At 48.6% G+C, this 15,760-nt stretch overlaps 1 protein-coding gene and 1 long non-coding RNA gene across 4 annotated transcripts in view; one reads left to right on the forward strand and one right to left on the reverse strand.

Moving 5' to 3' along the window:
* LOC310833255 overlaps positions 1-15,760 on the reverse strand; it is a 199,036-nt gene that overhangs the window by 50,389 nt on the left and 132,887 nt on the right. The window lies entirely within an intron of this gene.
* CHN1 (chimerin 1) overlaps positions 1-15,760 on the forward strand; it is a 109,602-nt gene that overhangs the window by 29,275 nt on the left and 64,567 nt on the right. For 2 of the 3 annotated variants that reach the window (XM_083711455.1, XM_083711454.1), the window contains exons 4-5: positions 11,942-11,973; positions 14,888-15,001. Coding sequence is in view for 2 of the 3 variants with exons in the window: in XM_083711454.1 (XP_083567580.1) it covers positions 11,942-11,973; positions 14,888-15,001 (146 nt within the window). In the remaining variant the exon portion in view is untranslated. The remainder of the gene's footprint in view (positions 1-11,941; positions 11,974-14,887; positions 15,002-15,760) is intronic. The other variant, XM_083711453.1, reaches the window with a different exon arrangement.

The raw sequence follows: 15,760 nt of genomic DNA on the forward strand, positions 1-15,760 counted from the left end.
GCCAGCTCTGCTGGATCACAGCGCAACATCAATTTCAATTTTTAATATGCTACGGCGTGAAATTTGACTTGTTATAATGCAGCCACAAAACACCATTCATGCTAAATAGGCGCTGAAAATGATTAAAGTTTTAAATTTTATTGCAACACTTTCATCATGTACCCAAGGGGAGAGGAAATTAATCTTCGAAATGTGTTTGTCATTTTGACATAGCCTTAAATACAGGGGAGCACAGTACTGTCATGGCCTTAATAGCTTATACCGCTTAGATCACAAACAGGATTAATTTACTGAATTAAATAGGAGTTTCTTTGTGCTGTTCTCTTTCATATGCCAGTTGCAATTCTTCCAAATGTGCTGTAAAGCTCTAGGGTGGAAAAAAAATAAGGCTCCAATGGGCGTGAAGTGGTCCACGTTTTCAAAGAAAACTACACTTTCTGCCAATATTGATTTGGCAGGCATTTTAATTATTTATCTAGCTAATGCTGATTCCTGTTCATGAAGATAAGTAGTGATCAGGATAAATTAAGGTTTTGCTCTCTAGCCTATTAATGAGTGCCCTGGTAAGAATTTTCTCTTGCACGGCTGCAAACGTGTACAACACAGTTCCCTTTCTCTTGTCTGACATTGGGATTTTAGTAGCGCTCTTAACAGACATTTCACTTCATTGGAACAGCCCAGTTGGTTTCATGAGAGTCAAACATCATCTGTATGGCCACAGGTTTCCTATCCTTGCCAAAGCTGTATGCACCTCGAAATATCTCCCAGAAAAACATATCATAAAATCAGCGATAGCAGCAGTCAATGGCAATAGCCCTAATCAGTTCATCAGCAATAACATCAAGGGGACTGAACCCCTTTCCTTCTTTCCTTCTTCTCCAAATGAGGCCCAGTCGCTTAGCATTATGGCTGATGTTCTGATGGGCATTACACAGACACAGACATAGCTCCTGAGAAGACACACAGACAACCTACTGCATATTGCTGCATAACATTGCAAATCCATTCCACATATATGTGCCACCTACTTTCCTAACCTTTTAAAAGCATTTCATTAACTTTTATTTCAGTAGCAACAGTAGTAAGGGGCATAGCAATCTCGCGTCCAATTAAAAAGCAATTTTATTGCTTTTGCATGGTTCTTTTTTGGTTGCTGTACACTGTCCCGATGTTTTGCGAGAGGGCAGCATAGAAATGCTTCCATAGATAAAATAATAATAAAGCTAAAGAAATGGCCGTCAAAACAACCATATTCCAGAATGTGCCCTCAATATCCCTTTTTCTTAGACTACTTTTTGGAATGTGATGCCGATAACAACGACTAGTGTAACCGTTCAACTGAGATCATTCTGAAAGAAATCATAACTTTTATTTCCAACTAGGAATTTAGAGGGATTTGTTGGAACCCCCCCCAAAAGGGACATGGGTGGTGCTGTGGGTTAAACCACAGAGCCTAGGACTTGCCGATCAGAAGGTCAGTGGTTTGAATCCCCGCGACAGGGTGAGCTCCCATTGCTCGGTCCCTGCTCCTGCCAACCTAGCAGTTTGAAAGCATGTCAAAGTGCAAGTAGATAAATAGGTACTGCTCCAGCGGGAAGGTAAATAGCGTTTATGTGCGCTGCTCTGGTTCTCCAGAAGTGGCTTAGTCATGCTGGCCACATGACCCGGAAGCTGAACGCCGGCTCCCTTGGCCAATCAAGCGAGATGAGCGCCGCAACCCCAGAGTTGGCCATGACTGGACCTAATGGTCAGGGGTCCCTTTACCTTTACCTTTACCCCAAAACCATACTGATACTGGCGGTGGGGATTGATGAAGGAGCATTTCTGACATGATGAGAAGACCAAAAAGTAGAGATGTGAGGACAACTTAACTTGTGGCAAGGACCGTTGTCTGTTCAGGGCTGCCTCTCGGCTAGGGTTAAGCTATTTGTAAGCCTTTACAAATATCACTTCTGTTTACTTGACCTTATTATCAGAGTGTGTTCAGATATTTCCCCAGGTCATTCAGAAAAGAAAGTGTTGTGCTTAGGGGAGTCAAGACTGTGAGCCTTCTTTTGAGCGACACTGACATCAATATAGAGAGGCTTTAAATCAAATATATCTTAATACTCTCAAGTATCAATCCAATTACATTTTTTTATAGTACTATGTTTACACTGAAGCAGAGGGGTAATTTTATAGGAAACAGATGATATGAGTTTTTACTGACCATATCTCCAACTGATTTAATACTCCTCAATTGTAATATGAACTTCTTTCAAGGCTTTTTATTATTATTATTAAAGAAAAAAGCCTGATTCTTTATTACTGTTGTTCCCTTGCTGCATGTTTGTTCATGTGGCATACTCACACATGTAAGATGTCCTTTGCTGTCACAGCTTGGCATCTTGCCATGGAGTTAAAATAATCTTAAATGAAAAGATATCAAGCGAACCAGATGATTGAATTAATTAATATCCCCCCCCCACTTCTTGTTGTATAGTAAAGCTTCATGCTAATATAACCCTAATTACCAGCAAGCCTGAGTGAACAGTATCCACAAACAACCTTGTCCTAAGCAGCCCTTTATACTGCCACTGGGTGATTTTCCTGGTAAATAAGTTCCTGGAGATATTTTCGGCGTCCTAAGGGGTTTTTCTTTCCTCTGCACTCTTTTTTTTATGTTTTCCGTGCATCTCCTCTATTTGTTCCCTGGAATTAACAGCTTGTAGGTAGGTTTTTGCACATTGTCCTGCAGGAACTAGAGGAAAAACCTAGTTTGTTTATATACTGTTTAATTGTGTTAAGGAGACGCAGGTGGCACTGTGGTCTAAACCACTGAGCCCAGGGCTGGCCAATTGGAAGGTTGGCGGTTCGAATCCTGACGACGGAGTCAGCTCCCGTTGTGCATTCACTGCTCCTGCCCACCTAGCAGTTCGAAACCACGTCAAAGTGCAAGTAGATAAATAGGTACCGCTCCGGCGGGAAGGTAAACGGCGTTCCTGTTCACTGCTCTGGTTTTGCCAGAAGCAGCTCAGTCATGCTGGCCACATAACCTGGGAAAACTGTCTGTGGACAAACATCGGCTCCCTCGGCCAGTAAAGCAAGATGAGCACTGCAACCCTAGAGTCGTTCGCGGCTGGACTTAACTGTCAGGGGTCCTTTACCTTTTTAAAATTGTGATAAAACCTCAAACCGGTTTGCAAAAAGGATAAAGCAATAAAATTAGCAGTAAAAACAGTTAAGAACGTGGTTTTTTTAAAAAAAAAAATTAAGGCCAACAATAAGCTTAAAAAAATCCCAGCAGCTTCTAAATGTCTGGATAAACAGAAATGTTTTAACAGATACTGAAAAGAGTCAGGGAATTCCAAAATATGAGAGCGTCCACACTGCAAGATGGATTTCTTACAAGAGCAGAATGAGTATTATGTGCCAAACTACCCCTGTGCTAGACCAATTTGGTTCTCATTTTCGAATCACAAATGAGAGGTTTATCATGGAGCAAGATTTTCGGCCCGAGGCATGGAACTTAGCTGCTGTTGAGTTACTTTTTGGGGTGGGGGGAACCAGGTACACACATCTCATACAAGCTGCATCCCCACACACAGATGTGCCCCCTCCCCCATGTTCCCTTCCCTCATTCTTACTTATTTGGGACCCAGGCACATACCTTGCCTCTAGAATTATAGGCCCCGTGTTTGTGAATATTGGATCTATGGGCTACCAGTAAAACGAGGCTGCATTTTAAAACGGCTGCTGAATGCTTGAAGCAGGTTTTGCGCTCTAAGACAAGTTTCTGCTCTATAACCAACCCTTAGCATTTGTTTTTATCTTCTCTTCCCTTTTATTTCTTAACTCCTTTTAGTGCTTTCTTTTGTTGTTTTAATTTATTGTTTTATCTCATTGTTTTATTGTTCTAACTCCCCTAAACTGTGAGGCTGCATGAAGCTGGGCTGGGCTGAGCACTTTGCTAGGCAGCGCCAAACGCAAGGTCGAACCAAAGTTTACAAGATAGGTAAAGGTAAAGGTACCCCTGCCTGTACGGGCCAGTCGTGTCCGACTCTAGGGTTGCGTGCTCATCTCGCTCTAGAGGCCGTGAGCCGGCACCGTCCGAAGACACTTCCGGGTCATGTGGCCAGCATGACGAAGCTGCTCTGGCGAGCCAGCACCAGTGCAGCACACGGAAACGCCATTTACCTTCCCGCTATAAAGTGGTCCCTATTTATCTACTTGCACTTAAGAGTGCTTTCGAACTGCTAGGTGGGCAGGAGCTGGGACTGAACGACGGGAGCTCACCCTGCCACAGGGATTCGAACCGCCGACCATACAATCGGCAAGTCCTAGGCGCTGAGGTTTTATCCACAGCGCCACCCACGTCCCTAAGTTTACAAGATACTAGTTATAAATTAAGGAAGAGAAACATCTTGATTATCAGAACTGTTGAGGAGCGAGCCCAGGTGGCAGCTGCAGAGAGTATCAGTTGCTAAGGAGCAACTGCGAGAGATAAAACCATTGTTGCCATGTGGGCTTCCTGGAGACATCTGGTTGAAACAGGATGTTAGGCTATGTGATCCAGCAGATGGCCTTAGCTATTTCATATGGGTGACATTGGAGGGCAAGGACTCCTTTGCTTTGCAGAAGGGACTAAGATCAATTCCCTGGAAGAGTTATTGGTGGGATGCTGTTCTTGCCGATTCTTCCTTCAGCACCCTGGTTGCCACACTCTTCTGATTTTGGGGAGGTAGAAGGGGTTGTATTGAGAAGGAGAAATAAGTGAAAATCACCCACTTTCCTCCAGCCATGTCTTGTGAGCGGAGTTCTACTCTTGGGAACCCATTTGCTTCTGTATTCTGCATTGGTCTATTGGGTGGAAGCCTCCTGGGCTGTGTGGCTTCCATATAGCCATATTCAGCTGTGGTCTCCAGACTAGTTGTCAGGGGTTCAGAAGGAGAGACACAGGAGGGGGAGTACGAGGGGGGCGCAGGCAGTGACAGTGGCCAGAGTTATTCCACAAGCCTCTCTAGTGAATTGGAGGACTCACAGAAGGGAGCGCCGGTGGCCAGAGCGAAGGGGGGTCCAGGGGGGAAGCCCCAGGAGGAAGGGGCCAGCGGGGAGTCCCTGAGCAGCAGCTGGAGATCAGGACCAGCGTCTCCACCAGAGCGCAGTGGGGAGGGGGAGTCCCAGGAGTCGGGACCAGTGTCCTCACCACCAGAGGGAGGAGAGGAGTCAGGTTTGGCAACACCCACATCAGGAAGCGGGGAAACGGTCAGAAGGAAAGTCACCGGCTGGGCGCGCGCGCCAAGTTCAAATGTACAGGAGCGCGGCACAGCGGGGAGCCCGGGAAGGGAGCCAGGTCCTAAAGCCCGCCGGAGGGAGGGGCAAGACTCAGGAGGCTCAGCGTCAGAGGAGTCCAGGAAGGAGGGAACCCCAGAGGGCAGAAGGACCCAGCGCAGGAAAGAGCAGCGCAAGAGGTGGAGCCGGGCTAGAATCTTAAACTGGTGTGGGTGGAGCAGTGGGTCAGAGGGGACTTAGCCGGTCTAGCGTCAAGACGTGGGTCTGCGCGCCCAGAGCTTGGAAATGGAAACTAAACTTTAATAAAGACTTTTGTATATAACATCCACTGGGCGTTGGTCCTCTGTGAGCTGGGACCTAGCGGCAGTCCTGACAGTAAGTCCCCTCTCACCATTTTCCACCAATTTTAAAACCTCGTGGAGTGTGGGAAAGCAGCGAGGGGTGAAGATTGGTGCTTCGCGAGCTCACGAAAACCAGGGAAATGACTACCGAAGAGAAGATAGCGAGTCTGCAAAACGCAGTGACACAGCTGAACGCAGAAATTTTGGCGTCCAGAAAGAAGGAACAGGAAGCAGCTGCTGCCTGCCAGGATCTGCGAACCAGGTTAGAAGTGCTAACTACACAGAGGCTACCGGCCACCAGACCAGAAGGGATTGGGCTGGGGAACAGAGGAGGGAGCCTTGAGTCTCACTTCAATGGGGACCTGCAGGAGTATCCTAACTTCAGAGCAGATGTACTATATGCACTGCAGCTGCTTGACAAGGACTTTAAAAATGAGGAAGAAAGAGTGGGATTTATTGTTTCGCATTTACGGGGAGAGGCGAAAACGTGGCTGTGCAATCTCTGGAGAGATAAGGATCCAGCCCTCCAAGATGCGGGTGCCTTCCTTAAAGTGATGGATGCGTGTTTTTTGTCTGAGATTGATGTGGATATCGCTAGGAAACAGATTCACGGACTAAGACAAGGTAGAGCCACTGTAAGGCAATATCATTCACGTTTTTTTGCATTGGTGAACGCATTGGGGTGGGAGAGAGAATCGCCTGCCGTCAGAGATCTGTTCTGGGAGGGGCTGAACGGAGCTGTGAAAGACGAAATTGCAAGGGGGGGAGAGACCCCAAACCACCAAGGACATTGTGGAGAGGGCACTCACCATTGGGGTTAGGCTGGAAGGACGCTCTTGGGACAAAGAGGAAGTGCATTGGGGCCGCACGCCAACGAAAGCACCACCCCCCTTTCCCAAGGAAGCGGCGCGCGCTCGATCCATGCCTCCGCTGGGAGGAGGAGAGGAGCCGATGGAGATAGGTGGTGCTAAGGCTCAGTCCACAGCCAGAGCCCTAACGCCGGGAGCAGTCAAAATGAAGCCTCCTAGAGGGACCAGGAAGTGCTACATCTGCGACAGTGCTCAGCACATGGCGAAAGAGTGTCCCCAGCGGTTTCACAAGCACACTGCAGCCGCAGCGACAGTAACAGAAGCAGTTCAGCAGAGTGAATCACAGCAGGAAAACTCCACTGTCTGGCTGGAAATGGAGTCACTGGGGGCCAGCCAGACAAGTCAGTGAAGCAATCCCCAGTAATGTTACAGCCCACAGACCCCCTCCCACCCAAACCAGTAGTGCAGCTCACCGCATCCCTTCAACTTCCCAATGGGCTCACTGTGGAAATCCCCATTACGATTGACTCTGGGAGCAATGCAGATTTTATAGGCATGGACTTCATCCAGCAACATGGCATAGCCCTTCTGCCAGCGACGGTACCTCTGAACGTCGTCACGGTGGACGGCAGGGAGCTACTGGGAGGGCAAGTGCTGCAGCAGACGCCGCCAATGGTGATGCGCATTGGTAATCACCGCGAAGTCATCAGCTTCAACGTCACCCGCCTGTCAGACACGCCCATTGTGTTGGGCATGAGTTGGCTGGACAGGCACAGCCCGGCATTGGCATGGTACCAGCGTCAACTGACCTTCTGCTCCTCCTACTGCGCAGAACACTGCATCCTCGTTAACCAAGAAGATGAGGGGCACGAAGACGGACCACAGATGCACTTAGGCATGTTGCAAGCGGTACCCAACAAGTACAAAGAGTTTTTGGAGGTCTTCTGCGAGAAGGAAGCGGACAAGCTGCCTCCCCACAGACCCTACGACTGCAAGATTGACCTCCTGCCGGGGGCGACGCTCCCGACGGGGAAGCTGTATTCCATGTCTGAGGATGAATTGCAGGAGCTCAGGGAGTTCATAGATCACAACTTGAAGTGGGGATTCATCCGAGAGTCCAAGGCGGTGGGGGGCAGCCCTGTATTCTTTGTAAAGAAGCGGGACACGCCCCAAAAGAGGCTTGTAGTTGATTACCGCGTCTTAAATGCGAAAACCAAGCCCTCAGCCTTCCCTATGCCCAAGATCGATGACCTGCTGGCGACGGTGAGGAAGGGTCGCATCTTTACCAAGTTGGATCTGCGCGGAGCGTACAATCTCATTCGCGTGAGGGAAGGTGACGAGTGGAAAACGGCCATGTTTACGCCGTTGGGCACCTATGAATATAGAGTTATGCCTTTTGGATTACAAAATGGCTCCCACTGTTTTCAAGCATTCATGCATCATGTCTTGGCGGGTCTTCTGTACAAGAAGTGCGTCTGCTTCCTGGACGACATCCTCATCTTCTCGGAGTCGCCGGAGGCTCACGAGAGAGATGTCAGGGAAGTCCTGCAGCGGCTGCGGGAGCACCGGCTTTACGCCAAGCTGGAGAAGTGCCAGTTCGACAAGACGGAGGTGGACTTCCTGGGCTACAAACTGTCCGACAAGGGACTCGCCATGGACAGTACCAAGGTACGGGCAGTGCTGGACTGGAAGAGCCCACGCAATCGAAAGGAAGTCCAGAGGTTTGTCGGCTTTGCCAACTTTTATCGCAAGTTCATCAAGGGTTTCGCCATGCAGACAGCAGCCATCACTGACACCCTCAGTTCCAAGAAGAAGAAGTTCATCTGGACGGAGCAGGCAGAGCAGTCCTTTCAGAAGCTCAAGCACCTCTTCGCGTCCGAGGAACACCTGCTACACGTGAACCCCAGCAGGCCCATGAGAGTGGAGACGGACGCGTCAGACAGGGCCGTGGGGGCCGTCCTGTTGCAGCAAACCCACCAGGGGGACTGGAGGCCGTGCGCTTTCTACTCCAGGAAACTCAGCAAGTCGGAGCAGAACTACACCATCTGGGACAGGGAGTTACTGGCCATACATGCAGCCTTCAAGGCGTGGCGGCATTTCCTCGTCGGGGCCAAACACACGGTACAGGTCCGTACAGACCATAAGAACTTGGAGTACTGGCGCACGGCAAGGTTCCTGAACCAGAGACACATCCGCTGGGCGGAGTTCTTTGCAGATTTCGACTTCAGAATAGAATACATCCCTGGAAACAACAACATCATGGCGGACGCGCTGTCCAGGAAACCGCAGTATCTCGAAGAAGAGGCGCCGGCGCCGGCCAAGCATATTTTCGCACCCAAGGCGTGGGCATGCGCGTCAGCCACGGTGGACCTGGACGCGGTGCGTCGCGCGCTGCAGACGGACTCCTTCGCGCGAGCCAAGATGGAGGAGGTGCGTAGCGGAACGGCGAGGGACGACGACTTCCAAATACGCGACGGCCTGCTCATCCGCAAAGGAGCCCTCTACGTGCCGGGAGACAACCTCCGCGCGAGGGTCCTGCAACAGCTGCACGACGCGCCCAGCGCGGGACACTTCGGCAAGAAGACGGTGGACCTAGTGGCCAGAGACTTTTGGTGGCCCAAGATGAGGGGGGATGTCGCGGAATACGTCAGGAGGTGCGACACCTGCCAAAGGGCCAAACCAGTACACCAGCCGCCGGCGGGCCTCTTGGAACCGCTACAGACACCGTTCGAGCCGTGGGAGAGGGTGGCCCTGGACTTTGTCACGGATCTGCCCAGCTCGAGAGGCAAGACGGCAGTACTCGTGGTAGTAGACTTGTTCACCAAGATGGCCCACTTCATTCCTTGCGCGAAGGTGGCCACAGCCGAGCAGACCGCCAAGCTGTTTATAGACCACGTGTTCAAGGTGCTTGGCCTACCACGGTCCATCCTGTCCGACAGGGGGCGCCAGTTCATATCCAACTTCTGGCAAAAGCTGATGGGTTTCCTGAACGTCAAGGTCAGCCTGGCGTCGGCACGACACCCGCAGACTAACGGACAGGCGGAGAGATTCAATGCCATCATGCAGCAGTACCTGAGATGCTAAGCGAACCAGCAGCCCTCGACCTGGGTGGACTACCTACCGCTAGCCGAGTTCGCCTACAACAACACGAAACACGTGTCCACGGGGGTGACACCGTTTTTCGCCAACAATGGGCGGCATCCCAGAACCTTCCCGGGTTTGGAGAAAGTGAGGGTGGGGGAGCCGCAGGGAGCAGAGGCAGTGGCAGCGGAGTTGCACGAGATCCACGAGCAGCTCAGGAGGCAGTTAGAGATGGCGAAACAGGCTTACAAAGTGCAGGCAGACCGACACAGGAGGGTTGGGGAAGATATCCGGGTAGGAGACTGGGTCTGGTTAGCAGCCCAGGCAGTTCCGGCCAGATCGTTGGCCAAGAAGAAGCTCGGGCACAAGCAGTTAGGGCCTTACCAAGTAGAGGCGCAGATCAACCCAGTGGCCTTCCGTTTAACACTCCCGGAGGGGTCCAGAATGCACCCGGTCTTTCATAGATCAGTGCTCACACCCTACAAAGAGCCCCACAGGTTTCAGGCACCAGGGACAGCGCCAGACCCGCTCAGGGAAGCGCCCAAAAAGGGGGGGTCGCCGAGGAGGGGGCCACTCAACGAAGCCACTGAGATTTTAGACTCAAGGTGGGGGGAGGACGGGATTGAATATCTTCTCGCCACAGAGGACACCCCGGCCAGCGCCAACAGGTGGGTGCCGGATTACGCATTGGAGGAGCAGTTGCTCAAGGAAGAATTCCATACACTTTTCCCGCACAAGCCTATGCCGGCGGGCTTTTTCGATGATTGTCTGTTCACACCCACACTCTCGGCCAGCACTTTCCGGGGTTTCTCGTCAGCGGAGGACTCGGCTCCGGGAGGCAGCTCCCCAGAGGGATCGCTCTCAGGTTTTGGCACGGGGGGATCTTATTGGTGGGAGGACCAACCCGAAGTGGGATGGCGCAGAGACGTGCCGGAGGGACCCGGCGAAGTGGCGGCACCTCAGGCGACAGGGGGAGAAGGGGTTGTGAGTGATTTGGGGGCGGCCTCAGATTTCGAACACACCGCCCAGGAGATGGAAGCGGAGGGAATCGCAGTCGACGAGCCCATGGAGGACTTTCCGGACTTCTCACGATGGCTGCACGCCTCGGGGGACGAACTGTATCCTGAACTCACCCCGACAACTCTAGAGCACCCGGAACCCGCACCTGAAGAGGGGGAGGGGGGAAGGGGGGCTTCGAGGGGGGGATGGATGTCAGGGGTTCAGAAGGAGAGACACAGGAGGGGGAGCAAATGGAGAGTGAGGAGGAGGAGTACGAGGGGGGCGCAGGCAGTGACAGTGGCCAGAGTTATTCCACAAGCCTCTCTAGTGAATTGGAGGACTCACAGAAGGGAGCGCCGGTGGCCAGAGCGAAGGGGGGTCCAGGGGGGAAGCCCCAGGAGGAAGGGGCCAGCGGGGAGTCCCTGAGCAGCAGCTGGAGATCAGGACCAGCGTCTCCACCAGAGCGCAGTGGGGAGGGGGAGTCCCAGGAGTCGGGACCAGTGTCCTCACCACCAGAGGGAGGAGAGGAGTCAGGTTTGGCAACACCCACATCAGGAAGCGGGGAAACGGTCAGAAGGAAAGTCACCGGCTGGGCGCGCGCGCCAAGTTCAAATGTACAGGAGCGCGGCACAGCGGGGAGCCCGGGAAGGGAGCCAGGTCCTAAAGCCCGCCGGAGGGAGGGGCAAGACTCAGGAGGCTCAGCGTCAGAGGAGTCCAGGAAGGAGGGAACCCCAGAGGGCAGAAGGACCCAGCGCAGGAAAGAGCAGCGCAAGAGGTGGAGCCGGGCTAGAATCTTAAACTGGTGTGGGTGGAGCAGTGAGTCAGAGGGGACTTAGCCGGTCTAGCATCAAGACGTGGGTCTGCGCGCCCAGAGCTTGGAAATGGAAACTAAACTTTAATAAAGACTTTTGTATATAACATCCACTGGGCATTGGTCCTCTGTGAGCTGGGACCTAGCGGCAGTCCTGACACTAGTGAATATAATTCAGGTGTGGATTGCTGGTAGAAATGGCGAAATTTCGCATATGCAGCTGATTTCCACATGAAATAAGTTGTGAAGTGGCCCTTTTAATAAACTAAGAGATTTTCAAGACTAAAAGTTGTGGTATCCAACTTAAAACGTATGTTTCAGGTCAGGGTTTCCCAAACTTTGATCTCTAGCTGTGGTTGGACTACAACTCCCATCTCCCTAGCTAGCAGGGCCAGTGGTCAGGGATGATGGGAATTGTAGTTCAAAAACAACTGGGCACCCAGTCTTAGGAAACCCTGTTCTAGATAAGCAAAAAAGATCTAGAAATGATAAACAGTATTTGTGTCTTTTGTCTATTAGCTGTTGTTCAGATAATTACAGGATAAACCGTGCATTAAGGGAGAACATGAACTCTTTACGTTTTCTGTATTGTTCTGGTAAAATGATGTTACTTTTTTCTTTTTCAATAGGTAGAGAACAGACCGAAGTACTATGGACGAGAGTAAGTAATGCAGTGTGCTCTGAATTTTCTGCCTTAAACTAAGGGCGGTCTAATAGAGCAAAAATACCAAAACTTTGCCCAATGGCTACTCTGCATGTTCTCAATGGGTTCATAAAACATCTCAATTTGTCTTGGAGGATACAGAGATGAGATTATTTTGCATTTCACTGGTGGTTTCAACAGCATAGGCAGTTTTACTCGACCATGAATAGGTCACATAAGGAAATGTCGACACGCACATCTTCAGTAGTCAGGTCAGATTTCTCTGCAAATCTGACGACAGGCTAGCAGTTTTGTATTTCAAAGTGCTTCACTTCATATTCCTGCTTCCATTTGGCAGAATTGTTGGCAATAAAACAAAATGTGTGAGTTATTTTTCTTTTTTCCTTTTATTTAAGGAGGGTGGGGAGCAAAATCACACTAGAGCCCTCGTCTGTCTTTCTTCTTCTTTTTTTTAGAGTGGCTATGGAAATTTATAGCCAATTTTCATCTTTCCCCATTCAATGAAATTGGGAAGTAGATTACAAGCAATCACATCATAGGAGAATTTTGATATATGTATTTTTCAGCAGTTGAAAACTCTTCAGTCACCTTTTATTTCATTCACACATTTTGTTCAGGGGTATTTTTGTTTGTTAACTCAAAATTTATAGTTTGTTCCTCTTGGAATTCAAGGGTTCACAACCATCCATTTGGTGTTCAACTCGACGCCTTTATATTGAAGTAATTTTCAGTTCTGTGGCTGGAAATAAAGTATCTTCAGAGCAGTTTAAAGTTGCCAAATGAATTAATGGACTTCAACATTCTTGTTGGACTTGTAAATTTACAAGTGAAGATCATTTGAGTCGTCAACAAAGCCAAGTAACGTGGAATTCAAAACTATGGAGCTATAATGTCAGCAACTTAAGGCGAGTTTGTACAACTAGTAAAATCAAGCTGGAAAAATTTTCTTCAGGTTATAGATCAGCTTGTGCAAATAGGAGGCTACATACTGGTGACTGGGAGCAGCTGCCGAGACCACATAACACCAGTCTTGAAAGACCTACATTGGCTCCCAGTACATTTCCGAGCACAATTCAAAGTATTGGTGCTGACCTTTAAAGCCCTAAACGGCCTCGGCCCAGTATACCTGAAGGAGCATTTCCACCCCCATTGTTCAGCCTAGACACTGAGGACCTCCTCTGAGGGCCTTCTGGCGGTTCCTTCACTGCGAGAAGCGAAGTTACAGGGAACCAGGCAGAGGGCCTTCTCGGTAGTGGCGCCCGCCCTGTGGAACGCCCTCCCATCAGATGTCAAAGAAATAAACAACTATCTGATGTTTAGAAGACATCTGAAGGCAGCCCTGTTTAAGGACGTTTTTAATGTCTGATGTTTTAATGTATTTTTAATCTTTTGGTGGAAGCCGCCCAGTGTGGCTAGGAAACCCAGCCAGATGGGCAAGGTATAAATATATGATTATTATTATTATTCGGTTGTGACTCCCAAAGTTGACTTCTTGCACATGGGAAATAGTATATCAGAAGGTGTGCTAGTGACATAGCTAAATATCACCTGCAGAGCATTATGGCAGAGGAAAAGTTTGGATCAGGGCCTAGCTATACCACACTTTCCATTCTTTATATGTTTGCCCTTTGTATGTACAATGCTTTTCGTTAAAGGCATTTTCTCTTACAGAATTTCATTGTCATTTCTTATGTGGATTTTACAGTGGTACCTTGGTTCTCAAACTTAATCCGTTCAGGAAATCCATTTGAAAATGTTTGAAAACCAAGGCGCGGCTTCTGATTGGTGCAGGTGCCCCAGAAACAATAGCTGACAGCTGCATCAGATGTTCGGCTTCTGAAAAACCTTTGAAAACCGGAACACTTCCAGGTTTTCGGTGTTTGGGAACCAAGGCATTTGAGAACCAAGGTGTTTGAGAACCAAGGTACCACTGTAGTGGTGTACTTTTGTGCAGTATCTGAGGAGGAAAGCAGATCTCAATAAAATAACAGTATTGTCTCTTTCTACACCGTAGTTCATTGCAGTATGTACACTGTTGGATGTCAACATTCACATCCCAGACAGATTTTGTGATGGTCAGCACACTCTGCCTTATGCTCCTACTTGCCAGAAATACACGAGTGAACACTGACGATCTCATTGAGGGAACTGTCAGCGTTCACTGGGTGTGCCTCTGAAACTTTGGATGTTCATAATATTCATCTAGGATTGTCAGTGTTCAAATGTGACTATTGGCATTTGCCACATACAGCATTCACTGGATTGATGTTTTCCAGGGTGACTTTTACTGTGATGTGTGTGTTTAGGGGGGGGGGGACTTGCCATGACAATAATGCTACATTATAGTAGAGGTGTTTCCATTGGGTCAGTAGACAGAAAGCAAATACGTTGGAGGGAGAGATGGGTTGTGCCGATGACTGGGGGAAACGTATGTAAATTATGTATACAGAGATGATTATTCGAATTTAAGATCTGTCCTTAGGGTCTTGGCATGCTGTCAGTCTGGCTCATTGTTGAGAAGGATATGCAACCTTAATATCAAATGAGAAGCTATGTAAGATAAGATTTACACCTCTCTGTAAATCAAGCTGATAAGTGCTCCTTATGAACAGAATTTACTTGGCCTATAGGGTGGCAGTGTCCCTAGGCTTTATTTATATATAAAAAAAGAAGTTGATAACTAAGAACTACCAGCTGAAAATGATCAAGCCAGCTGCATGCTAAGTAGAGAAATTAACATAACTGTATTCAGGGCTGACTTTGAGTGTGCTGCGTGTTTCTTGAAAGTAAAGGAAGGATGCTATTTTTGTATTTTAAAATGAAAAAGCGCTGAGGGCTTGTGTTTTTCTGGTGGCGTTTCTCTCGAAACAACTCTTTTATTGTGCTGATGAAGATGGGCTTTGTTTTTCAGGTTCCATGGGAGGATATCGAGAGAAGAAGCAGATCAATTATTGAGCGTAGCAGAGGGAAGTTATCTTATTCGTGAAAGCCAACGGCAACCTGGAACGTACACTTTGGCTTTGAGGTTGGTAATTAATATTTCATTTTGAGGCTATTAGAATATTTATGAATACTCTTGAGGGGAATATTAGGATTAGCTCTTTTCCATTTTTATTTATGAATCTTCTTGAAATAAAGGTTTAACTGAATTATATTTTTGTGGCCTAGTTCTACCTTCAAAGTCCTTTAACTTAACAGGCAATTGAAATATTGGGGCATTGTAAACTTAGAAATGCTTATTTTAAATCTTCTCACTTTACCTCTCTCCCTGTTCTACTTTCAATACTTGTCCTCTCCTGTTATCTCCCTCGCTCTACCAAAAGTTTAAATTGAAAGCTGCTGGAATTGTAAACAGGGGCCTTTCTTAACACCACCCTCTTGCATTATTCTGCAGATCACAGTGTGTGTAGGTGATGGTTTTTAAAAAGCACATTTGTAGTGGTTGTTATTTTTAAAGAGAAGAATAACAAATAGGCTGTTCAGCCCATCAGGGTCATCTCTCAATGTATGAGAGCCTTTCAGTGGCTTTTTGATACAGTCTTAATATCTAGACAAAATCATGTCCATCTTGCATGTCTGTGGAACAGCTTAATAGCACTTCCCATTTGATGCTGCAGCAGTAAGCTAGAAGTGCAGGAGTTTACGTCACTCTCACTGGCAACACCACCAGCAGATACAAGATAGTGTGGGACATGGGTAGGCAAACTAAGGCCTGGGAGCCGGAGCCGGCCCAATCGTCTTCTAAATCCGGCCCGCAGATTAGCGTGTTTTTACGTGAGTAGAA

Source organism: Podarcis gaigeae (genome assembly GCF_964106915.1).
Source record: "Podarcis gaigeae genome assembly, chromosome: 1".
Classification (NCBI taxonomy): Eukaryota; Metazoa; Chordata; class Lepidosauria; order Squamata; family Lacertidae; genus Podarcis; species Podarcis gaigeae.